General features: G+C 45.0%; 1 protein-coding gene across 2 annotated transcripts; it reads left to right on the forward strand.

Moving 5' to 3' along the window:
• The first annotated feature begins 3,250 nt into the window (after positions 1-3,250).
• Positions 3,251-25,073, forward strand: NOCT (nocturnin). Of its 2 annotated transcripts, none has more exons than XM_060089182.1 (3): positions 3,251-3,467; positions 21,752-22,024; positions 23,117-25,073. In XM_060089182.1, the coding sequence occupies exons 1-3, from the start codon at positions 3,278-3,280 to the stop codon at positions 23,938-23,940; spliced, it is 1,287 nt and encodes a 428-aa protein (XP_059945165.1). In that variant the 5' UTR covers positions 3,251-3,277; the 3' UTR covers positions 23,941-25,073. The 2 variants fall into 2 exon arrangements, with proteins under 2 accessions (XP_059945165.1, XP_059945174.1); XM_060089191.1 differs by lacking the exon at positions 3,251-3,467 and adding an exon at positions 11,598-11,735.
• The last annotated feature ends 522 nt before the right edge of the window (positions 25,074-25,595 follow it).

A 25,595-nucleotide genomic window follows, 5' to 3' on the forward strand; every position in this document is an offset into this window, starting at 1 on the left:
TTTCAGAGGTTCCACAAAACCTTCAGGATAAAGTCCAAACTCCTCAGAAAACACTTGACACTGTGGTTCTTGCCCACAGCTTCCACCTCATCTCCTGCCACTCCCTTACAGGCACCCTGCACTCAAGCCTTAAGGAAGTGTGCTGCTTGCTGTTCCTGGAACATTCCTCCTTTCCTTCCCTTGCTATTCTCAGTGGATCTCCTCCATCAGCCCTTTCCACCTGGAAGTTATCTTGTTCAAAAACAAGACCTCTCCTGACTTCTCCAGGCAGTTAGATACTTCCTCTTCTGTGTTTCCACAGGACCTTGTTCATATCATGATTCTATATTTATTATTGGATGATTGTATTTGTGTTTATACAATGTCTCACCCACTAAACTATGAGCACACTTTGTTCAGTTCATTATCGTATGCCCTAATGTAGAGACCCACACATAATGCGTACTCAACAAATGCTTACTGAATGGATTTTTGAAATGAATAGTTTTTTTTGTTTTTTGTGGGTTTTTTTGTGGTATGCGGGCCTCTCACCGCTGTGGCCCCTCCTGCTGCGGAGCACAGGCTCCGGACGCGCAGGCCCGGCGGCCACGGCTCACGGGCCAAGCCGCTCCGCGGCATGCGGGATCTTCCCAGACCGGGGCACGAACCCGTGTCCCCTGCATCGGCAGGCGGACTCTCAACCACTGCGCCACCAGGGAAGCCCATGAATAAAGTTTTAATTTACACTTTTCTGATTGATTAAAGTATACAGTATTTTTTTTCTCTTTTTCTTCTTTTTCTTTTTTTTTTTTTGGCCTCGCTGAGCAGCACGCTGGATCTTAGTTCCCTGACCAGGCATTGAACCCATGCCCCCTGCAATGGAAGCACGGAGTCTTAACCACTGGACAGCCAGGGAATTCCCATACAGTATTTAACATATAACAAAAATGATACTACTGACCCACTTTTAGGACAGCATGCTCTTTGAATCCCTTTAATATTTATTTATTTATTTATTTGCCACACCATACTGTATGTGGGATCTTAGCTCCCCCACCAGGGGTCGAACCTGTGCCCCCTGCAGTGGAAGCACAGAGTCTTAGCCACTGGACCGCCAGGGAAGTCCCTGAGTCCCTTTTAATAATGACAGTTTATATTTGAAAGTACTTTTGATTTTTCAAAGCACTTTTTTTTTTTAATAATCTCACCACATTTTTTTTTTTTTTTTTTTTTGGCTGCGTTGGGTCTTTGTTCTGGTGCACAGGCTTCTCATTGCGGTGGCTTCTCTTGTTGTGGAGCACGGGCTCTAGGCGCGCGGGCTTCAGTAGTTGCGGCACGCAGGCTCTAGGGCACAGGCTCACTAGTTGTGGCACACGGGCTTAGTTGCTCTGCGGCATGTGGGATCTTCCCCGACCAGGGATCAAACCTGTGTCCCCTACATTGGCAGGCCGATTCTTAACCACTGTGCCACCAGGCAAGTCCCTCAAAGCACTTTTCTTCCAACACTTTATTATGAATATTTCCAAACACATGGGATGGAAAGAAAAAGAATTGTAAGTGAACTCCCATGGACCCTAGATTCTAATTAAACATTTTGCTATATTTGCAAAACACTTTTTATAGGCTAGTTTTATCAGCACTTTTTATTTCACCTAGTGACTAAGGTATGATTCTGTCTGTTTTTATAGACAAGGAAAGTGAGACTAAGAGAGTTAATGATTTGCCAAGAAGTATATCTCCCAGGAGTTATGATCAACCTGTGCCAGCTGATGGCAACCACACCTTCGGGTTGTCATATATATAGCCCAGGCCTGAACATACATTGAATATCCTCGGTAACGAAAAGCTTCCAATTCCTCAAGACAGGAGAATCACCAGAACCATGGGAAATCCGGCAAGAAAACATTTCTAGGTCATAAATCATTCAGAGAGGAATCCAGTCTTGGGCCTCCCTCCCCCTCACCCCACTTCCCTTCCTGGTTAGTCATCATTTCCTGCCCAAATCTAGCTGAGAGATTTCTTCCATTCATTCTTTTCCAGTACTAGATGCAAGTCTAGAATAACTTTTTTTATCAGCTGGCCTACTTCTCTCTCTTGCCTTTTCACATGCCCGAGATACATGACCTCAAGGAAACCACAGCCCCAAATCATATCCTTGCGCAGCTCACAAAACAGCTCACCGTTTCCTACCAAATTACGTCTAATATAACGTCTGCCACCCGCAGTATAACCTATCCAAGCATCTGTCTTCTTACTCTTTAGCTTCCATCCTACATAACTAAGAGTTGTTCCTGTAAATACACCCAGGGCTTTCTTTATTCCCCTTTTTCACGTGTAAATCACCATCACTCTCTCCCCCCACCAAATTCCACAAGTGTAAAACCGAGACCTCCAAATCTTTGCCCAACACAAATGCCAAGTCTTCTAATAAACCTTCTAGAAACCGCAGGCCTGTTATGACCTCTATCGCCAAACTTGCGAAAACTTGTGGCACTGATCTTAATCTACCTTGTAAAGCTTTATGGTCTGATTTCTCTTGCCACCTTCGCCCCCCTTTGCCTGAGGATAACATTCTTGAGGAAAGGGACGTTGTCTTCCTCAGCATCGCCCTCGCACACAGTGGGGGCTTTACCGTGCTTAATTTCGTTTAACGCAACATGTCCCGCCGACGGCGTCGGGGGCGGACACCCTTTACCGGATTCACACGTACACTCACACGCATGCACGGATGCTGTCTTCTACTCGGACACCCACGTGTCTCCAGGGCCACAGCCCTGGAGCAGTCTTGGGTCTCCCAGCCTGTGGGCGTTTCGACTGCAGCCAGCGGAAGGGGAGGCTCATTCCTTTAAAACCGCCTCAAGGGATCCTTGTTACTTTGAACCTCCCACAGCCCCCATCCTATAAATAGCTTAAGACCCGCTTCCTCCCAAATCAGTATCACTCCGGTTCGAGGAGTCCCTGCCTGGTCGCGCCGGGCTCCCGTCCCATGGATCCCCCCTCCCTGTTGCGCTTGGTACCGTCCGCTTTGTCAGCGCTCTGCGCTCGCCGGTTACCCCCCAGCTCTCGCCCGCTGGCTGCAGACAGCGCCTTGGCGTCGCAGCAGCCGCAGCATCAGCCGCTCAGTCTCCGGCTCGCCTGCCCAGCACCTTCCCCCGGGCCGCGGCGGGAAGAGAAGGAGCCCGGGAGCCTCCGCTCGGACGCCCCCGAGAGTCTGCTCGGCTTGCCCGCGTCGGCGAGGTCCGCGGGTGGGTCGGGCGCGCGAGGGGCCGCGGCGGCGGCGGCGGCGGCGGCGCCCGGCATGTATCAGAGCCCGCGGCGGCTCTGCTCCGCCCTGCTGCAGAGGGACGCGCCCGGCCTGCGCCGCCCGCCCGGCCCGCCGCCGCGCCGCCGCTCGCCCGCGCCCGCCGCCGCCCCCCGCCTCGCTTCCCCCCGGCTCCTGGCGGCGGCCTCGGCGGCCCGCGGCGTCGCGAGGTCGTGCTCCCGAACAGGTGAGTGCGCGGCGGTTCCGGGCGGAGAACGCGGCGGCGGCCAACGCGCGGCCGCCACCTGGAGACGGCGCGGAATGAATGGGAAGCCGGGGGCCGCCGGGCGGTGGGGTCGGACCGGGAAGCGGGTCCCTCTCTCCCTGAGCCGCTGTCTCCGCTCCCCTTTGCGGCTCTGCCCTCGCCTTCCCTTGCCTGGGGCTTACACCGCGTCCGGTAAGAACCGGAACCCCGCGGGAGCTTCTAGTTTGATCCTTACCGTTCGATGCCGTGGTTTTTGTATTTCTCGCTCTTGACCTGTAAGTTTTCCCCTTCCGAGGCCACAGATTATTTGTGTTTTGTTTCTAATCGCACTAATGATGGAACATTTTATGCAAACAAACAAAAAATCTAAAGTTACACTTATCGGATCACGTGACCTGCGTGTCTTTTAGGTTTCTGAATTTTGAAAAATGTCATGTGAACAGTGTGTTATAACACGCCTTGACTCTTTGGACATACATTTGAAATCTTTCGGGAGCCTTCCCGTCTTAATATTTGCGTCATTCTGCGTCCTGTATACCTGGCTTAAGATCTTGCAAAGGTGATGCCGTCTTGGCCAAGAGCCAATTTTATACGTCACGTGTTCTGGATTTCCCCTTTTTGCCCAACGAGGTTTCTGCCTGAGGACCCATTACCGCGGCCACAATTTACATACAAAGTAGTCATACTGTTCAAAATGAGGAATAAAGCTTCTCTTTCAAAACTGGCAATTTTATCACACTAAAAAAGTGTATTTTGTTTGTGCTCAAGTTTATTGCTGTTTAAGACGTAAGAGCATCTTAGATTGTAAATAACTACATTTTGCTCCAAAAGTTCTGGATTAACGGTTTTGGGTTTTTTTGTTTTGTTTTGTTTTTGGTCCCACTGCGTGGCTTGCGGGATTCCCAGACCAGGGATTGAACCCAGGGCCAGGGCAGTAAAAGCCCTGAGCCCTAACCACTGGACCGCCAGGGAATTCCCAGATTTACTTAAGGACAGATTGAGCAGTAAAAAGAATATGTTCAGTGTGGCTTTCTTAACTTAAAGTGATCACCCAGAATGTGACTAGGGACTTACCTGGCGGTCAAGTGGTTTAAGACTCGGCGCTTCCACCGCAGGGGATGCAGGTTCGATCCCTGGCGGGGGAACTAAGATCCCACATGCCCTGCGGTGCGGCCAAAAATAAATGAATAAATAAAGTAAAATAAAATTAGGATGTTAAAGTGGTTACCGGAGACTCTAAATTCTTCAGTGTCCTTAAAATGGGTGAATTTGGCAGTCACTGAGATCTTTCCAGTTCTATAGGAGTTTGGCACAATAAAATAACTGTTAGAATGGTTACCACCTAATATCTGATAGTGTTTTTTCTTTTTTTATATAAAGTATTTTTAAAATAAGTTTATTTATTTATGGCTGCGTTGGGTCTTCGTTGCGGTGCGCAGGGCTTCTCATTGCGGTGGCGGAGCACGGGCTCTAGGCGTGCGGGCTTCCGTAGTTGTGGCACGTGGGCTCAGTAGTTGTGGCGCATGGACTTAGTTGCTCCGCGGCATGTGGGATCTTCCCGGCCCAGGGCTCGAACCCGTGTCCCCTGCATTGGCAGGTGGATGCTTAACCACTGCTCCACCAGGGAAGGTCAGTGGCTTTTCTTGCTGGAAATTTTCAAGAGGAACATTGTTAGGTTTGAGGTGGGAGAAGGGATGAAAGGAAACCAATTGGGGTCTTCCTAGCCGTCTCTCCTGTCTTAACCTTTCACCTTAAATTTCCTCCAGGCCCCTCGGAGCAGTTAAGTCAGTAGGCTCATCTTGGGAGTACAGATAGCTTACGTAACACACATACAGAGAGCTGTGCTGTTGGCTGAGGAAGAAAGGCCAGAACATTTGGAATCTTAGGCTTTGGACCCAGAAACGTGTTTAATGAACTTTCTGGAAGTCCCTTGAAGTTTTAGAAGGGAATTGAAATATTTTATGGTAGTTAAACTATTGTAAACTATTATAGACAGTTACTACTACAAGATCTAGGCAATTTTCTGGCTTCTGCGCAGTTTTCGCTTCAGCTACTTGTTGGAAGACACTCATGAATGCATTCATCAGCTCATCGCTTGATCACTCATTCATTCAAAAACTTACAGTCTGTCTCACTCTGTAGGTGCTTTATTATAGGAGGTAAAAGAACATGAGACTTAGCCTGCCTCTAAGGAGTTTAGTGCCCAGTAAGAGGTGAGTTTTGCACAAAGACATGACTGTTTAATGAAATCAAACACCTTTTATTCTTAGTCTGTTACAATTAAAGGTTTGCAAATGGCACAAGGATGCCAGAGAGTGCAAAGTCCCTTTTAGCATTGGTGATCTTTTTTGGCTTCAAAACGTGGTTGGCATTTGAGCTGGGCCTTGAAGTGCAGTTTAGAATGGAAAGAGATTAGAACACTTTGCTTGGGAAAAGCCAGGAGCAAAGTGGAAGGCATGAGGCATGGTTGTGGCAGGGTGAGAGAAGAGATACCTTGCAAAATGTTTCCCAAAGAGCCTCAGAACCAGCATTAGGTGCTTTTTAAATAAATGCAGATTCATAGATCCTACTGTAGACTTACTAAACAGAATCGTTACCGGTGGGCCCCAGATTCCACATTACTTAACAAAATAGCAACAATGATAAAAACCAGATTATTTTTACAGACCCCAAGGTTTAGACATCTGGCTAGAGAAACCTTCAGGGAACTGAAGCTATTCTTCCCTTCAGCACCTTTTTGCGGGGGGATGGGTAATAAAGCCCCACACTTGACCCCATTTGATAATCAGTTCCTTCCTAACTTAACGCCCCTTGGCAGTCAGAAGTCACTGGAAAGATAAGTGCAGCCTCTTTGCAGTCATCAAATGCTGGGTTATTAGAATTTAAAGGGGGACCTAGCAGTGTTTTGCTACCTTTTCTTATGGAAGGACAGCAGCCCCCATAAAGAAGCAGCAGTTGCCACAGTTACTGTGCTGGATGACTGTACTGGTCCAGTGTCATCTGTGGGTTTATAAATGCCTTCCTCCTCAGCTAATGAAGAGTTGGCTGAATTACTGTTTTCCATCACTGGAACATGTTGCTTTTTTTCTTGGTGCAATTTTAAAAGCAAATACCGGCTCATTTGAGGAGGCGGCTTTATTTAGTATGTCCCTTAACGGTGTGAGTAAGCTGCTTATGAGAGAGAAGAAATGCAAAAGCTTGTAATTATCAAGCTTCTACAAAGATAAATTGCTTTCTTTGTAGGAGAACCAAGGTATTGTTTTCCTGTAGCATTTAATGGTAAGAGCTTAAATACAGTGAGTTATTGGGGGCTTTTGAATTAGTAACCATGGCTCTAGACTCACATTCAACACACTTGTATGAACACTTGCAAATCATTTAACTTCGCTTGCTGGACTTTTCCTAGGGAAAAAAAATTAATAAGATAAATTGGTATCAATTGATCCACAAGTATTACTGAACATAGTACACTTAAAAGGCCAAATATTTTATTGCTTCTCATGACTAATTGCAGCAGAGATTGAGAAGAAAGACATGAGTGTGGCTAGATTTGTTGGAAAAAAACTTTGCTTTGAATGCGAGAAAGGAGGGTGAGAGAAGACCATGTGCCAGAAGGTGGCAGGTGTGGGAACAGCGATGAACACCCTGGGAAAAGGGGTACTTGAGAATCATCTGGGAGTATTTTATAAGCTCCACTCCTAGAGGTACTTATTCCTCCTGGAAAGTTTGGGAAACCCGGAGAGAATTCTAGAAGAGTGTTAAGAGTTTTGAGCTTGGGGCCTAAGACAATTCAGGAGACGCCTGAGCAAGAATGTTTACCTGAGCAAAAGCGAGCTTCAAGAAAAGGAAAGAACTGGTGTATCTGTGAAAGTTCAGTGAGACAGAACTTGACACTGACCTAACGGGAGCGTACAATTTATAGAGTAGGTAGGTGGATAAATATGTACTCTGTAGGTTCCTGTGATGGGATGTTTGCTAAAAGAGGTGAGGCAGGTATATTCAGCTTCTTGGAAGGAAGAGGGAGACTCAGCATACATACATATATATATATATATATTTTTTTTTTTTTTTTTTTTTGCGGTATGCGGGCCTCTCACTGTTGTGGCCTCTCCCGTTGCGGAGCACAGGCTCCGGACACACAGGCTTAGCGGCCATGGCTCACGGGCCCAGCCGCTCCGCGGCATGTGGGATCTTCCCAGACCGGGGCACAAACCCGTGTCCCCTGCATTGACAGGTGGACTCTCAACCACTGCGCCACCAGGGAAGCCCTCAGCATATATATTTATTGTTAGGAGTCACTCTAATCGGGATTCATAGGACCTTGATAACCACTTGAATGGTTATCACACTTGATGAATACTTAGCAATTCAAGGTTGATGTGCATTTCTCTTTTAGGTGGTTCATGCTGAATTTTATTTGGAAAATTTTCATGATAGTTTTTTTCTTTTTTGAATTTTATTTATTTTTTTATACAGCAGGTTCTTATTAGTTATCCATTTTATACATATTAGTGTATACATGTCAATCCCAATCTCCCAATTCATCCCACCACCACCCTGCCACTTTTCCCCTTGGTGTCCATATGTTTGTTCTCTACATCTGTGTCTCTATTTCTGCCCCGCAAACCGGTTCATCTGTACCATTTTTCTAGGTTCCACATATATGTGTTAATATATGATATTTGTTTTTCTCTTTCTGACTACTTCACTCTGTATGACAGTCTCTGGATCCATCCATGTCTCTATAAATGACCCAATTTCATTCCTTTTTATGGCTGAGTAATGTTCCATTGTATATATGTAGCACATCTTCTTTATCCATTCGTCTGTCGATGGGCATTTAGGTTGCTTCCATGACCTGGCTATTGTAAATAGTACTGCAGTGAACATTGGGGTGCATGTGTCTTTTTGAATTATGGTTTTCGCAGGGTGTATGCCCAGTGGTGGGAATGCTGGGTCGTATGGTAGTTCTATTTTTAGTTTTTTAAGGAACCTCCATACTGTTCTCCATAGTGGCTGTATCAATTTACATTCCCACCAACAGCGCAAGAGGGTTCCCTTTTCTCCACACCCTCTCCAGCATTTGTTGTTTGTAGATTTTCTGATGATGCCCATTCTGACTGGTGTGAGGTGATACCTCGTTGTAGTTTTGACTTTCATTTCTCTAATAATTAGTCATGTCGAGCAGCTTTTCATCATGATAGTTTTTTAAAATAATTTTTTTAATTACACAAGTTACACATGCCCATTAATAAAAATATTTTCCCTCAGAGCTTAAATGTCTTTGTCAGTACTGGTTATCACCAGAAGTTTAGGATTGTTTGTCCTTGGTGTTCAAAAGTTCTGTCAGGATAAATGTCTCAGTGTCAGGTGAGCCCATTCAGTCTAAGGACATCCCATTCTTTAGCACAGGAAAATTTTCTATTATTTCTTGGGTTATTTTATCATATTCATCACTAAATCATCCCCCTTCTCATGTTATTAAAAGTCCCGTTTGACAGATTGTTGTCCATATGGATCCACCCTCTATGGCTCCTCTCATTTTTTCAAGTCTTTATTTCATGAGATTTTCTGAATGTGTCTATTTTGCAGTCGTTTACAATTTCTGGACATTTTCTAGTTCTCCACTCCTTTTTTTCACAGAAGCCTACTCTTACATTGTGTCCTATGTAGTTGTAAATATATGTAGCTATGTGTATTTTAGGATTTATAGCCCAAATATCTGTTACAACTGTTCAACTCTGCTGCTGTAGTGTGGAAGCAGCCACAGACAATACATAAACCTTATTTACGGACATTGAAGTGTGAATTTCAAATGATTTTCACATCATGAAATATTATTAGTTTTTTTTTCAACCATTTAAAAATGTAAAAGATCACAGGCAGCACAAATACAGGGCACTGGCCAGATGTTGTTCACGGGCTGTAGTGTGTGGACCTCTGATCTAGAGGGAAGAATATCAGCAAAATAGTCCTCTTGGCTCCCACACTCCATATTTCCATTCATAGCTGTAAACCTGGCCCACTTCTTGAGTATCCCGGGAATGTTAGTGATGGGCATCAGGTAGTAACACAGACCTGATGTCTTATTGGAGAGCTGCTGTCCCACCAGATTCTTTTCATTTCTGCCTTTTCAGTTTCACTGCAGAGCATTATGCTAGAAAAGCCCGGCTTGTGGAAATGCTTGGCCAGGCCACTAACAATCGAGCACCAATTTTAACAGGTTAACCTCAGCTTTCATCGTGGAGGGGTTTCTTTTTCCCTTAGCCATATTCTCTAGCTGAATCGAGCGTGACTGAAGGTACAGCTTAGCCTTGTCTGGAAGACACTTGGGCGTTCCTGTCTGTGACTGCTGCCTAGCAGAGGTCGTTGGGGTTGTCACACTGTGTCTAGGATCTTGTATTTTTAGACATGCTAGGTTGAGAGCCGTGACCTTCACTTGATATCTCTAGTAACGCCATGTGGGTCATTACACCGCTTTGTACACTTTGTGCTGTGCCAGCGTGCGCACCGTGCTGGCGGTGACGTCCTCGTGACGTCCTCGCAGAGGGAGGAGGTGGAATTCGACCTCTTGACCCCGTGCACACCCCTGGTGTGGCTCCCTCCCGTTGTCCTGACTCTGGCTCAGCACTGTCAGGGATGCTGACGAGCAGCGGTCCAGGGTGCAGGCAGCCTTCTCCAGGGCCTGACCCTTTGCCAGTTGTGCAATCCTGAGAAAACCAGGTAATCGCTTAACTTCAGTCTCCGTGTTGATAAAAGTAGGCAAACACAATACCTACTTTGCTGGATTGTTGGAAAGAGTAATGAAAATACATGCAAGGAGTATGGCACATGCTGGGCTCTCAAATGTTAAAAGCAGCTTCTCTTGAAACCCAGAAAGTGAGCTTCACTAACAGTAACAAAATAGCTAACATTTAGCTCCCATTTCCAATGTGCTGGGTATAGCTAGTTTAATTCAGCGGCCAGTAACCCAGTGAAGTAGGTCACAGTGATCCCCAGGTGAAGAAAGTGAGCCACAGAGGTAAATACTTTGGTCAGGATCTGATTAGTAAAGGAGGAACCGGGATTTGAAATGAGGAAGCCTAACCCGAGTCCATGTGTTTAAGACCATTTTGCCTCACTGAGAAAAGTGAAAGCTTTCGCCGTAAGGCTTTCCCATGCTTAGAATACGGTCTCTAGGACCCAGGGAGTGTAATGTACTACAAGTCCACACTGCGTCACAGAATTTGAAGGTGGTTGTGTGCCTTTACCAGGTGGACCTTCCGGGGACGTGTTGCACTGTTTTGAGTTTCGGTGTTCTAGCTGATGGGTACATAAACACAAAGAGAGGACCCTGACTACAGTCTCACAAAATTCCAAAAAGAGTACATTTAATAGTGACTCAGGACAAGTCACTTCTGAGCCTCATCTATAAAATAGCCAAGGGGTTCTTGAGAGGGTAACGGGTGTCTCAGCAAGTAAAAGTGCCTAGTGCACCATAAAGTGCTCTACCAACGTAAGGCGGTTCTTCTGCCAGTGTTTGACAGGGGTCCTTAATTAACACTTTGCACCCACTTGCCATCCTTTCTTTTATCAACGTTTTTAAAGTGCTAGGCCGGGTACCGGCTACCAGGGGAAGTGGTAATCAAGGCAGATGTAGTCCCTATTCCTCACAGAACTAATGAGTGAAGGACAGGGATTGTAGTTCAAATGTCAAGGGTCATTTAAGTAAGAGAAGAAGACCACGTGTAAGAAAAAGGGAGCCACTGGGGCTTGCTCCATGAAGCTGTGAGGTGGGGAGCTTTGACTTCTTCAGTAAATACGAACTATACCACATATCCAACACCCAGGCTGTTTTAGGTCGATGGTTATCTTGTGACTGTTTTGAAGGTGGCCGCGTGTGTTCAGGAAGCTGCTCTAAGGAGCCCCGTGAAAGCTAGCTGCTGAGTTAGCCGTCTAAACTTCCGAGGTGGTTCAGCACGCGGCCAGTAGGTGGCAGCACAGGCTCGCTGTTCAGTGATGCCTTCCCGTGACGTCTGTGCTTTACACTTCTGGGTACTTTACGCCTGGAGGTTTCCGCGGGCCCAAGCCTGGTCAGTTCCAGCAGCTTCTCAGACGTGGACCCAGAGAATCCTGGCTTTCCTTCAGTTTTTGCTTTTTAACCAGTATTTTTGCCAAGCCATCGTTTCAGGAGACTAAGCTCAGGCTGGTTATGAGAAATTATTAACAGACTGAAAGGTTTGGGCAGACTCTAGAAGAAGCAGTTGCTGGGTAAGTAGAGAAATGTTACGTGGAGAGAGGTTTTTCTGCTGAGATTTCTGAGTGCTGTTAGGACTGCTTGGGGTGGTGAGCCCAGTCAGTTTGGGTTCTCATCCAGCCTTCTAGTTACTGATTGACGGTGTTTTCATTAAACCCTGATCATTTGCCTCTGATAGCTGGCACATGGTTGGTCTGCCTGTTGCTTTAGAGTTGCTTTAGTCATCAGTAGCTTAAAGAGTAAATGTATTCTGTATTTTAATAATTAGCCCACTTTTGCTTTATTAGGAAAATAAAGGGATGACAAAATGGGGGAAGTTTACATATCACTGCTGTATTTCTGGAACCTAAATAATCTGAATTCTCTGGCAGACCTTTATTTTTTTATTTATTTTTAATTATTATTTTTTATTTTTTTGCTTTATAACAAATTTAATCAGTTATACATATACATATGTTCCCATATCCCCTCCCTTTTGCGTCTCCCTCCCACCCTCCCTATCCCACCCCTCCAGGCGGTCACAAAGCACCGAGCTGATCTCCCTGTGCTATGCGGCTGCTTCCCACTAGCTATCTACCTTACGTTTGGTAGTGTATATATGTCCATGCCGCTCTTTCACTTTGTCACAGCTTACCCTTCCCCCTCCCCATATCCTCAAGTCCATTCTCTAGTAGGTCTGTGTCTTTATTCCTGTCTTACCCCTATGTTCTTCATGACATTTTTTTTTCTTAAATTCCATATATATGTGTCAGCATACAGTATTTGTCTTTCTCTTTCTGACTTACTTCACTCTCTGGCAGACCTTTAAAGGCTATTAACAAAGGTAAGAAGAGTTATTCCTATAAAGTAAAATAGGAGTGACTTATTTATTCACCGTCATCATATCATCACGGAATGCAGGCATCCAGTTCTCTGTGTATATGGAAATATGCTTACAGGATTGGGAAGTGGCAAGAGATGGGAGTGGTGCAGCTAAATGAGAAATAAAGGCATGAGAAATAAAGCTGTTGTCATCTGCCTTTTGCCTGTATAAATTACATCATGTGCATTACATTGAAATGATGGCTGATACTTTCTCTAGTAAAGTGGCTGGAAAAAAAATGAATTTGGGGCAAAAACCGAATATAATATGGGGTCAAATAAATAACACTCCAAACACATGTAAAATTTGACCCAGAAGCTAGTATGAGTGCCAAAAGTTCAGTAGAGGTTTTGTCAAGATTTCATGCTTTCCAGTATCTTAGCAACCACCTGGATGAATTGTTTGTGCTGCCTTGCCTCAGGAAAGTGGCTTTCCATGTTGCTGTCCTTTGATGATCGTTTTAAAGCCCTGAATGGCAACCCCTATTAAGGTATAAAACTTCAGCAGAAAGGCAAGCAATTTTGGAATTGGACTTGTATTTACGTGTGAAAAGATTTTTTAAACGGTCGATACTCTAAAAGAAAAAAAAAATGACTTTTAAAACAGGTGAGAGAATTGTTACTAAGTGAACCCTCCTTGTAAAAGGGGAATAATCAGAGTGGCTACCTCCTAGGAATGGAGTGAGAATGACTTAATTTGCGAGTGGTACATAGTAAGCATTCAGCAGTCATTAGCTGTCATGGGCATCATCCTCAGGGTGGGGGAGGGGCAGAAGGGTGTCACATGCTCTTCAGCATTCCTTTGTTCTCAAATTTAAATAAGTTGCCTTACCACCTAGCAGTTCTTGGGTGGCTCTGAGCCTTGCTACGACGGTGTTATAAGTACAAAAATAGCATGTGAAGTCTCCATGGTGTCCACTTTGAGTTATTAATTCCCTAGCACTTCCTTTGAATTGATGTCTGTATGTTACCAGAAAGTTTTAGGAAATAAAGCCTTGAAAAATAACTGAGTAAGCTCGTATGTTCTTACGATAAAAGCTGAAAAGAATAACTGAAGACAGGAAGAAATGAATTGGGACTTCCCCAGATCCCTTCTGATTTGGTTCAGTAACCTGACTTTATGAGAAGAATATTTTTGAGCTATGGAAAATCTAGCTTAGAAATATAAGGCCAGAGGTCAGGGAAGCTTGTCCGTGATTTGAAGATAGGACTAGTCTCTGGAGTGCCGTGGAGGCAGCCCAGCAGCAGTGACCTCTCCCACCTTTTGTGATCAGATGCTCCGTCAGTTTGAGAAAAATTCAGATACGTGCGCTGTGTGAATTACAGACATGTCTACTTTCTGTTATTTCATTTCACCTTTTTTAGTTCTCATTTTCTCCCCGGGGATTGCTTTGCTTGTATCCCCTGGAACGGGATGTCTACACTCAGGTGACGGTTGGTCTAGAAGAGACAGTCTCACCTTTTGTTCTCTGGACCCCTTCGCAATCTTAAAAAATACGGAGGGTCCCACAGAATTTTGTTTATGTGGGTTAATGTATAAATAATTAATATGATCTATGTTTATATATCATGTTAGAAAGTAAGATGAGAATTTTTAAATGTTTATCAAGTCATTTAATAGTAAAATCAGTGTTAACCTAAGTAACACTTTTGAACTGTTTTCCAAGACAAAAAGAAAATTAGTGAAAGAGTGGCATTGTTTGACAGTTTTGGAAATCTCTTTAAAGTCTGGCTTAATAGGAGACAGCTGTATTCTCGTATCTGCTTCTCCATTCAATCTGTTTTGATATAGTTTGGTTAAAATATATGAAGAAAATTTAGTCTCTCACAGATAATATAATTGGAAAAAAGTATTTTAATAGCCTTATAAGATAATTGTGGATAGTCTTTTTTTGTGGTAGTCTCTATGTTAATACGTAGTTATTTGTGACGTGGAATCTGATACCATATATATCAATGAAGTTTTGGTATTGGTTATTTGGGAAGTGGTGTTTCACTGGGTTATGCAGATCTTCCAAGTGTTACACAATATAGAAATAACTGTAGCTACTCTCACCACCAATCTTGTCAGAAACATTTTTTAAGTATTGGGGACCTGTCAGGCTCCTGATGGCAGATATGTTTTCCAGAATTGCCATATCTGATGGCAGATATGTTTTCCAGAATTGCCATATCTGATGGCAGATATGTTTTCCAGAAGTTTTCCTCGTGGGCAAAAACGCTGTCAGTTGTGACAGGCTGACTTCTTCTTACATTTTAGTGGGTAAGTGTCTGCCTCGTGTCCGTATGTGATGAACTATAGGCTGTCGGTTCTTCGAGGTGAAATGGTATTCCATGAAGACAGGGACGAGTTCATTTTGCAGCTCAGACGCTCACCCGAGCGCTTTTCCTTAAGGCAGCGTATCTTGCGTGCAGCGTGTTTCTGTGGACGCTCCATTTTGTCACATATTAAAGCTATGCCATCGAGGCTGCACATTTAACAGAGATACTTACTACTACTTCACTAAGGAACATTTTAAAGTAAAACAGGCACTTTTAAACTAAAACCCTGAGTGATGGGAATGTGCACAGTGGCCACTAGTGGAGCCTGGGGCCGCTCGGTGCCCGAGACGTGCTGACAGGGTAGCGGTCACCACGGCTGTGCGGAGAACAAGCACCAAGACAGAGAACACGACACGTGGGGTCTCAGCGTCATGAAAACCTTGGCCGTGCATGGCTCCAAGAGTCTCACACATCCCCAGTGGCCCATGAACCCCGCCCCGAGCTGCTGCTGGAGCAGCGCCTCATCAGTGGGTCGGAAACCAAACGTAGTCGGGTCACAACTAGCATTTTTTAAAAAAGAAATGGAATACACCAGAAAATGGCCCAGATGTCATGCAGAAAAAAGCTGTTCTGTGAACCTCCTCTTAGATATCTATGTATGCCGTGTGCGCACGCTGAGTTGTGAATGTGAGTGTAGAATGTGAGTGTAGAATGTGTCCGTTTCAATTTTTATACTTGTTGGCTAAATATAGCTTATGTTATACATGTAAATATATAAATATTCATGTGTATTTCTTATATATGTTTACATAGCATCATGTAAAAATGACAGTTTTAACTGAAAGCGTTCATTGCCACAGAAGTACCTTATCTGCCGGGGCATGACAAGGCATCAGGACCTCCTAGGGTCCCACAAAAAAATCAAACAAAATTCCTTAAGAAGTAATGTTATATTTTACCAAAATGTTTTAGATTTATGTTTCTATCCTCACAATAACCCCGGACATATAAAGATATAAAATAGACATTTGTAGCATGGGAATAAAGCAGGTGGATGGTAGCATTAACTAAACAAATGATTAGCTCATGGCAGACAGCAAGTGGAAAAACAGAGCCGTCCATGTCGCTAATTATCTCTGTATCTACACATCTATATACGTATAGTAAGTGAAACATGAATTCAGGCTGATGTCTCTGACTCCAGCTCAGTATCATGGGATTCCTTTTTTTTTTTTTAATTTATTTTATTTATTTTTGGCTGCGTTGGATCTTCATAGCTGCACACGGGTTTTCTCTAGAGGTGAGTGGGGGCTACTCTTGCGGTGCGCAGGCTTCTCATTGTGGTGGCTTCCCTTGTTGCGGAGCACGGGCTCTAGGCACGCGGGCTCAGTAGTTGTGGCTCGCGGGCTCTAGAGTGCAGGCTCAGTAGTTGTGGCGCACGGGCTTCGTTGCTCCGCATCATGTGGGATCTTCCACATGCCAAGGACCAGGGATTGAGCCCGTGTCACCTGCATTGGCAGGCGGATTCTTTTTTTTTTGCGGTATGCGGGCCTCTCACTGTTGTGGCCTCCCCCGTTGCGGAGCACAGGCTCCGGACGCGCAGGCTCCGGACGCGCAGGCTCAGCGGCCATGGCTCACGGGCCCAGCCGCTCCGCGGCATATGGGATCCTCCAAGACCGGGGCACGAACCCGTATCCCCTGCATCGGCAGGCGGACTCTCAACCACTTGCGCCACCAGGGAGGCCCGGCAGGCGGATTCTTAACCACTGTGCCACCAGGGAAGTCCCTGCATACATATTCCTGAATGAACTGGAGTTCACTTAGGTAAATACCTAGAGGCATGAATTCTATGTGTATTGTAAAAACTGCCAAACTGTCAAACTGTCTTCCAGAGTGGCTATACGTGGGAAGCAGTAAGTGGGAGTTTGTGAAGGATTGCTGCTTCTTATTTAAATATTTGATAGACTCACCAGCGAAGCCATCAGGGCCTGGGCCTTTCTTTTGGGCAGATTTTAATTTAGTACCTTTGCTGCCCTAGTTGAATACTTCCATGGAGCTGAGGGGGAGGGGTGGGACCAGCCCCGGCAGGACCGGGCACAGGCTAGCACTGTCCTTAACTGAAGTTCAATAGCTTTCGTGAATAAAAGCTTCTCAGTTCGTTGTATGCCTTTGGTCTACATCCAGAGCACTGAAATGGCTGGTTTTGACACTCGCGCCCGGGTTGATAATTGTTTGGGGGGAGGACTTGTCGGCTTCCTCATGTCGTCATGCCTGAAGTCTCCTGCTTCGTGGGTTTCTCCCTCTGCTGTGTCACCCCCGTTAGCAAACAAACATGATACTGCAGCTTCCCCAAATTCTCATGCCTCCATCTCCAGCCACCATTCCATTTCTCTCCTTTTTTGGGGGAGGGGGGCAAGATTTTCTCAAAATACATCTCTACTCTCTGTCCTGTTCCCTATTTTCCCAACACCTCCACCAAAAATCAAAAATCGCTGTCGTTAAATTCACCACCACCGTTTCCCATGTCGCTTACGGGAATCTTTAGTTCTCCGACCAGGGATCAAACCCATGCTCCCTACAGTGGAAGAGCAGAGTCCTAACCACTGGACCGCCAGGGAATTCCCTAAAAACAGTTAAACAATTTTTTTTTTTTTTTGCTGTACGCGGGCCTCTCACTGCTGTGGCCTCTCCCGTTGCAGAGCACAGGCTCCGGACACACAGGCTCCGCGGCCATGGCTCGCGGGCCCAGCCGCTCCGCGGCATGTGGGATCTTCCGGGATCGGGGCACGAACCCGTGTCCCCTGCATCGGCAGGCGGACTCTCAACCACTGCGCCACCAGGGAAGCCCCAGTTAAACAATTTTTAATTGAATATGCTTGCTTCTTTCTGGTCCTTGCTTCCCCCCACCTCCATGCTTTTTTTGGGGTGTACTAAATCTTCATTGGTTCATTATCAGATCGCATAGCCATTGCATATTGTACTCTGTCTTTTAACCTCATTTAGACTTGATTTTCTAAGTGGCTATATGTTTAATATAGTACCACCAGTTTTTAAATCAGTGTCTCTGGTCATTTTGGTCTAAATCTTGTTCTCTAGTTCCAGGGGTGGCAAAGACCTTTCTGAAAAGGGCAGGATAGTAAACATTTAGGCTTTGAGGGCCAAAAACAATCCTGTTGCATATTTTGTGTGTGTGTGTGTGTGTGTGTGTGTGTGTAACATCTCTTTAAAACCATTCTTTGCTTGAGGACTGTACTAAAATACATCTGGCTGCAGTTTGCCATCCCCTACTCTAGTAGTTTCTGGAAGAAGTGCTCCTGGCATCAGTATTCCAGTTTTGCTGGATATAAAATCCTTGGCTCGTGTACTGATGAGCCATATATATAAAGTTTGACATATATTTGAAATACGTAACTTCATTTGCTTCTGGTATAAAACATTTCAGTTGAAGTCCGGTGATACTCTAATTGTCCTTGCTGTTTTGTTTTTGCTGTTTTTGCCTAGAGCCCAAGGGATTTTTTCTTTTTCTATTTCTTTACAGCCCAGTTGGTGTTGGTCATTCTGGGTTGATATTCTCAGGTACGTGTGTCCATGATACATGTTTTTTTAACCTCATAATTTTTACCTTTTAAACCATTCACTTTATTTTTTCCAGCTTTATTGAGGTATAATTAACAAATAAAAATTGTATGTATTTCAGGTAAACCACACGATATTTTGATATTTGTAAACGTTGTGAAATAATTACCTCAGTCAAGCTAATTAACATATCTCACTCTCATAGTTACCCTGTGTGCTTGAGGGAGTGGGGACGTGAGATCACTTTAGATCTCCTCTCTCAGAGGATTTCAAGTATGGAATACATTATTGTTAACTATAGTCACCATGCTGTACGTTAAACCTCCAGAACTGAATTCATCCTGCATGACTGAAACTTTGTACTCCTAAAAGTTTTCTCGATTTATAGTTTTTTAGTATTTGTTTCATTTCCTGGCATTGGTTTTCCTGCTACAAGAACCCCTGTTTATCCATATGTTGCATCTTCACTTAAAATTAGTACATAATGTTTGCCACTGTCTCTTAAATGCTTTATCTCCTCATTTCTTTTTGTTATGTTTTTTGTTACTAATTTCTTGTGTTGCCTCACTTCTGAGTTTTCTGATTTAGGCTATTCTGTCATTGTCTTTTAGCTCATTTTGCAATAGGATATAATTTTGATTGGCTTTCTCACTGTATCTTTCCAGCACACGTTTATTGTCTGAACAGACGTGAACCTGTTCCTTATTCATTTCATGTGAAGGTTTTTCTACGTTTTTAGAAAGAAGTGTGGCTCAGGATAGTCTTTCTGGCTTCACGAAACTCCTCAAACCTTCGACTCCTGTTGGACACTGTGCTACCCTCTTTTTCACATTCCTTTTCACATGGTACTTGCTTTTTATCACAGCAACTACCCCAGAGCTCAGCTTGGCAAGGATATGATGGCATTAAAAGGATGTAGAGCAGTCCTGTTGAAAGTGAGCTGCATCAGGCTGGTCATTTGCCTAGAGCCTGACAAATGCCACACACTGGAGCCCCTGTGGATTTGCTGTGACGCCCTGTGACAGTTTGGTCGACCGTTAGGGTGATGCTGCTGATCTGGAAACCACACTTGAGAAACCAGTAGGACTTTTTTTTTTGGGGGGGCTGTGTTGGGTCTTCCGTGATGTGCACGGGCTTTCTCTAGTTGCAGCAAGTGGGGGCTACTCTTCATTGCGGTGCATGGGCTTCTCATTGCGGTGGCTTCTCTTGCTGCGGAGCACGGGTTCTAGGCACACGGGCTCTAGAGCACAGGCTCAGTAGTTGTGGTGCACAGGCTTGGTTGCTCTGCAGCATGTGGGATCTTCCCAGACCAGGGCTCGAACCCATGTCCCCTGCGTTGGCAGGCGGATTCTTAACCACTGTGCCACCAGGGAAGTCCCCCAGTAGGACTTTTTACTGCCTTTTATTTATTTATCTATTTATTTATTTATTTATTTTTTAATTTGTGTATGTGTGTTAGTTTCTGCTGTATAACCAAGTGAATCAGCTATACACATACATATATCCCCATATCCCCTCCCTCTTGCGTCTCCCTCCCACCCTCCCTACCCCACCCCTCTAGGTGGTCACAAAGCACCGAGCTGATCTCCCTGTGCTATGTGGCTGCTTCCCACTAGCAAGCTGTTTTACATTTGGTAGTGTATATATGTCCATGCCACTATCTCACTTCGTCCCAGCTTACCTTTCCCACTCCCCATGTCCTCAAGTCCATTCTCTACATCTGCGTCTTTATTCCTGCCCTGCAGCTAGGTTCATCAGAATCTTTTTTTTTTTTTTTTAGATTCCATATATATGTGTTAGCATGCGGTATTTGTTTTTCTCTTTCTGACTTACTTCACTCTCTATGACAGACTCTAGGTCCATCCACCTCACTACAAATAACTCAATTTTGTTTCCTTTTATGGCTGAGTAATATTTTTACTGCCTTAAAAAAAACCCAAAAAACTAGAAGTACAGAAGAAAGATTTTCAGAGTTGTACTGCCAGCCAAGAAGAAAATTCCTCTGGACCCATGCACTCAGATAGGCAAACAAATTTATTTAAAGGAATTTAATATATTCAAATCAAACAGTTTCGGAACAGGTGTGTGCGTGTGTTCATGCATGTGCGTTTGTGAGAAGAACAGGCTTGCTGGCAGTCGCACGTGCACAGAAATGTATGTTGGGAAAACTGGTGTGTTTCTTTGCCTTCATCTAGCTTTCTTGTTGGGGCACTACTTTTGAGTTGATGAAAGGGAACAATAGAAAGCATGCTTGCATGCTTGTTAACCCTTGGTGGTGAACACTTTAATCTGCTTTTGTGACGTGCTACAGCAAGTTCGATCAACTGCTAGTTTCAGATGCAATCAGCTTGCCACATAATACGTTTTATGAAGGAAACTTTGTGTCCTTCAAGAGGAGGCCAGGACTTGGACGGGGTAGGGAAATCCAGGTTCCTCCATACCAGGAACCAGGCGTGGAATCGAGGAGGTGCTTCCAGGTAGAACGTGCCCCTAATTCACACTATAATGAAGAGGAAACAAGGCTGACCTTTAAAGGAGCAGGCGGCTACTTACAAGCGAGGTGCCAGGCACAACTCTCCTTATGCGGACTTGTTGAAGGTTGTGCTGTAGTCTCCTTAGTGAGTTATTGTCCAGTTAGATAACAAGAGGAAGCCCTAGGAAGTGCACTGACAGTGCTTCCTGCACCCTTTCTTCTCCCAGGATCCCAGAAAATGTGGACAACTGCCTCTGCTCCCAACCCCTTTTCTGATTTGTTAAAAATCTGGCAATCGATATTAGATTACAGACCACACTGCTCAATGATGTTCAGAGTCCCACAGAAAGCCAGATCCCTGGTGTACAGTTAACATGTACGAGAAGTGGGATATGGATTTAATCCAGCCGATTCTCGCCATAGCAGAGGGATCTGTATAGGTGACATGGCTAGGGCAACAGCCTGCTCTAACCGAATCTGTTCTCCAGGATTAACTGGGCTTTCTGATATCTGGCTCTGTACACACTGGTCTTCACGTTCTCACTTAAAATGCACAGAAAAAGGAATATGGATTTTGTTTAGCTATGCTTTCATAAGGCTGTGTCTGTAAATTATAAAGACAGATTCTAGGTTAGAATAAGCCATAAAGATCGAGGTATCTCAACAGCGATATTTCAAGTACCCGCCCTAAGAGAAAGCTAGAACCCGGAAACTCCTTTGATCCACCCTGTAGAACGCGAACGTGGCAACATCGCCCTAAAGGGAGCTCGCGAGCTTGCGGCTTCCGTGGACAGTAAGTGCCTTATCTTCTGGCTGGGCGAGGAGCCGGGCGAGTGACTGTGCTTTCCTTCCCCGCAGCGTGTCCCATGGGAAGCGGCACGAGCCGGCTCTACAGCGCTCTCACCAAGACCCTGGACGGCAGCTCCGCCTCCCAGCACCCAGAGTATCTGGTGGCACCCGACCCGGAACATCTGGAGCCCATTGATCCTAAAGAGCTCCTTGAGGAGTGCAGGGCCGTCCTGCACACTCGGCCTCCCCGCTTCCAGCGGGGTTTCGTGGATCTGAGGGCCGATGGCCCCAGTAGTAACCACGCACCTATCCGGGTCATGCAGTGGAACATCCTTGCCCAAGGTACGCCTGCGCTGTGACCGCCTTCCTGCCCCGCCCTGTGCCCCCGCCCTGTGCGCAGGGAGAGGGCGGGGCGGGCCTGGGGAGCTCCCACACGGGGAGGCTAGGAAGGGGTGTCGTCTGGCCTTCACTGCCCTCTATCCATCAGCTGAAGACGTACTCCTTACCCTCCACGTGTGCAGACTTTCCGTGTTCGGGGAAAGTGTCTGCTTCCCGGCACGTGCTTCCTGTCTCTTGTTAGCCCATAAGCTTTCACCAGTTGTCTCCCGCTTTGAGTCCACAGCATTAAGATAGCACCTGGAAGGGGGAGACTGAGTCTACCGAACGGGTGACCCTGAACCTTCTGCAGGGAATGGGGGCTGTGTAGGGGTGGTGCTGAGTCGGGGTACTCCTGAGGCCAGGTTCTCATCCAGACGCCTCTTCATAATTTGAGGCCAGAGATGTTGCTTCAGTTCTCTGTGCTTTAAGATATTACTTTGTACGGTAGAAAGGACTCCTTTCCTGGGTCGGCTCAGTTAAAAAACAGGTGTGTCAGTCAACTTTATTGCCGATCATGTCGCAGTTGAAATTTTAAGAAGAAACCAGGGTCACCATTTTTTCTGGAAAAGAAGGGCATACTCCCTGACTTTCCAATCTTTGATTCATTTGTTTTTTCCAGGTGTAGGGAAAAGCTGCCCATTTTAAATGGGTGTCATTTATTCTAAGTGGTGTCTATAAAGGCCTAGTGTGGCTTATTATAAGTCAGTGTTGAAAGCACTCTATAGAGTTAAGTGTATTTACTTCATCTGGCATAGTTTAGATCTGTCGGACGCCACAGAACACTGTCTAAAGGTAAAACTTAAGAAGATCTTATGTCCTAGAATATAGTGACAAGAAATAGTTTTAATACGAAAGGGTCAGTTAGTTGCTTGCTTCATCTGGATGGTAAGAGGTTATTCAGTTTGGTAGGTCGGTGCAGTAGGAGAAGAACCACCCAGAGCATCTGAAGCAGGGGAAGCACTCTGAAGGTCTTGGGTAGCGTCAAACCTAAGGAGACTCGCAGGTACTTAGTAGCGGTTCTTAGTAGCTGACCACTGACCGGCTTTTTTCTTTCAGCTCTTGGAGAAGGCAAAGACAACTTTGTACAGTGCCCCCTTGAAGCACTCAAGTGGGAAGAAAGGAAATGTCTCATCCTGGAAGAAATCCTAGCCTACCAGCCCGATATACTGTGCCTCCAAGAGGTGGACCACTACTTTGACACCTTCCACCCCCTCCTCAGTAGACTGGGCTATCAGGGCGCGTTTTTCCCCAAGCCCTGGTCACCTTGTCTGGATGTGGAACACAACAATGGACCAGATGGCTGTGCCTTGTTTTTTCTCCAAAACCGATTCAAGCTAGTCAACAGTGCCAACATCAGGCTGACGGCCATGACGTTGAAAACCAACCAGGTGGCCATTGCCCAGACCCTAGAGTGCAAGGAGTCCAGCCGGCAGTTCTGCATCGCCGTCACCCACCTAAAGGCTCGCACTGGCTGGGAGCGGTTTCGATCGGCTCAAGGCTGTGACCTTCTCCAGAAGCTGCAGAGCTTCACCCAGGGAGCCAAGATCCCCCTTATCGTTTGTGGGGACTTCAACGCAGAGCCAACAGAGGAGGTCTACAGACACTTCGCATCCTCCAGCCTCAACCTGAACAGCGCCTACAAGCTGCTGAGCGCGGATGGGCAGTCGGAACCTCCGTACACGACCTGGAAGATCCGGACCTCGGGTGAGTGCCGCCACACTCTGGATTATATCTGGTATTCCAAGCATGCACTCAGCGTGAGGTCAGCCCTGGATCTGCTCACCGAGGAGCAGATTGGACCCAACCGACTACCGTCCTTCAATTACCCTTCGGACCACCTGTCCCTAGTGTGTGACTTTAGCTTTAACGAGGAACCTTGATGGACATTTATAAATGCTTGTCTGTGTCTCTTTAATCACAAGACTTAACCAGGGACGTTTCAGGAAGCTGAAATAAGAGGTTGACTGAGGAAGGCTCCCCAGTTCCTCTCACTTCACTTTCCATGTTTCCAGCATGCCCTTGGGAAGGAACCCCATTTGCTCACAAACCTTTTCCATTAAAACCTACAGCGAAAAAGGTGTTTGCACTCCAGTTTTGGTTTGTATTGTTTTCTTTCCCTTAGCATTAATTACATTTTGATCATTTAAGGGCATTATATTTGGCTTTGTTTGGAAGCTTTTTCAGTTTGAGGATCCTATATTAAAATAGACTTGCTCGAGTCCCCTGTAATTAACAAGTATGCAGGAACAATTTCTCTAGACAACATTTCGAGTTATTTATTTGTGGTTTTTAAAAAATATCAACAAGTTATGCATGGCAATATTTATTTTTTTATATCTTCGTGTAAAATTAAGTAAATAAATTATAGCATTATGAACATTTAAAAACCATGCAAAACATAAGTTATAGAGTAATTTATAGTAATCTTCTTAAAGCGTTAAAGATGTTCTTACTTGGGGTCTAATAAAATAGTAGTGTACAAAGGAACTGTTTAGGCTGGAGGGGTTTTTGTTTGCTATTTAAGTGGAAATATCAGTTCACCTTGATACATTCTTCACAAATCCTTGCTGTGCCTCCGTGTCCCCCATTATTATGTTTCTTGAAGAAATTCCATTTCTGGTTTTCCATCGGAATGCTATCGGTGTACATTTGCGGTCACTCAGAAGTGTCATTATATGTATTGAATATGCTTTGCACAGTAGGTTGTTTAGGAGCTGATATGTGGCAGTGGCTAAGTCAGTGGGACCTTCTTTTCAGAGATGTTAATGAGGCTATCGTTGAGATTTACTAAGATAGCCAGATGACTGGTTTAAAACAACTAGAAAGCAGAATATAGTTAGAAAGATAACCTGGAATTCTCTTCCCTCAGAAATAAAAGTGGTAAAGATAACAGGTGAAACCCCTTCCTAACAAAAATCCCCCCAAAAATAGCCCATTGGTAATAAATGGATAGATATTTTAACCCATGAGTTGTAAATATTTAAGATCAATAAATAAATGGTCTTTAAAGCTAGTGTTTTCATATCTTGTCTTTTCAATGCAAAGAGAATCTGAAAATAGACTGGATCTTTTAATCCTCTTAATGCAGTGCCCACACCGTCCTTTTCATTTTTAAACTGGACAAAGGTGGGTCTGTAGCTGCACGTTGAAGGCATCTGTGCTGTGCTTATGAGGTGTCACTTGGTGACAGGGTTGGGGTCCCCAAAGTAGTTCCTCCAGACATTTCTGCATTGGAACCACTTTGGAGACAAATGAGGTTTTCAGTATATTGTATACACGAAATCTTGGGGCTACCTGGAAGGAATGGCAGTTGGGAAGAACATCTGTACCAATTGTCATCTGGTTCAGGTCTTAGCATTTCTAATTCATATGTTGTTGAGAAACAGAATACTGATTCGTACAGCAGGCATTGAATATTGTTTACCTACCGCAAAACACACCAACCTGAAGAGAAATTATCATACCCATATCATAAGCAAATCTGGATGAGAATGAAAGCCAAAAGAGTGTCTGGATTTCAAATGTCCACCAGTAT

This window comes from Mesoplodon densirostris, chromosome 1 (assembly GCF_025265405.1).
Source record: "Mesoplodon densirostris isolate mMesDen1 chromosome 1, mMesDen1 primary haplotype, whole genome shotgun sequence".
NCBI lineage: Eukaryota > Metazoa > Chordata > Mammalia > Artiodactyla > Ziphiidae > Mesoplodon > Mesoplodon densirostris.

Excerpts from the sequence above, each read along its gene's own strand:
- NOCT (XM_060089182.1), top strand. The coding sequence starts at position 3,278 with ATGTATCAGAGCCCGCGGCGGCTCTGCTCCGCCCTGCTGCAGAGGGAC. Across the intron at positions 3,468-21,751 it reads GAGGTCGTGCTCCCGAACAG|CGTGTCCCATGGGAAGCGGC; the intron begins GTGAGTGCGCGG and ends CCTTCCCCGCAG. Across the intron at positions 22,025-23,116 it reads GTGGAACATCCTTGCCCAAG|CTCTTGGAGAAGGCAAAGAC; the intron begins GTACGCCTGCGC and ends TTTTTCTTTCAG.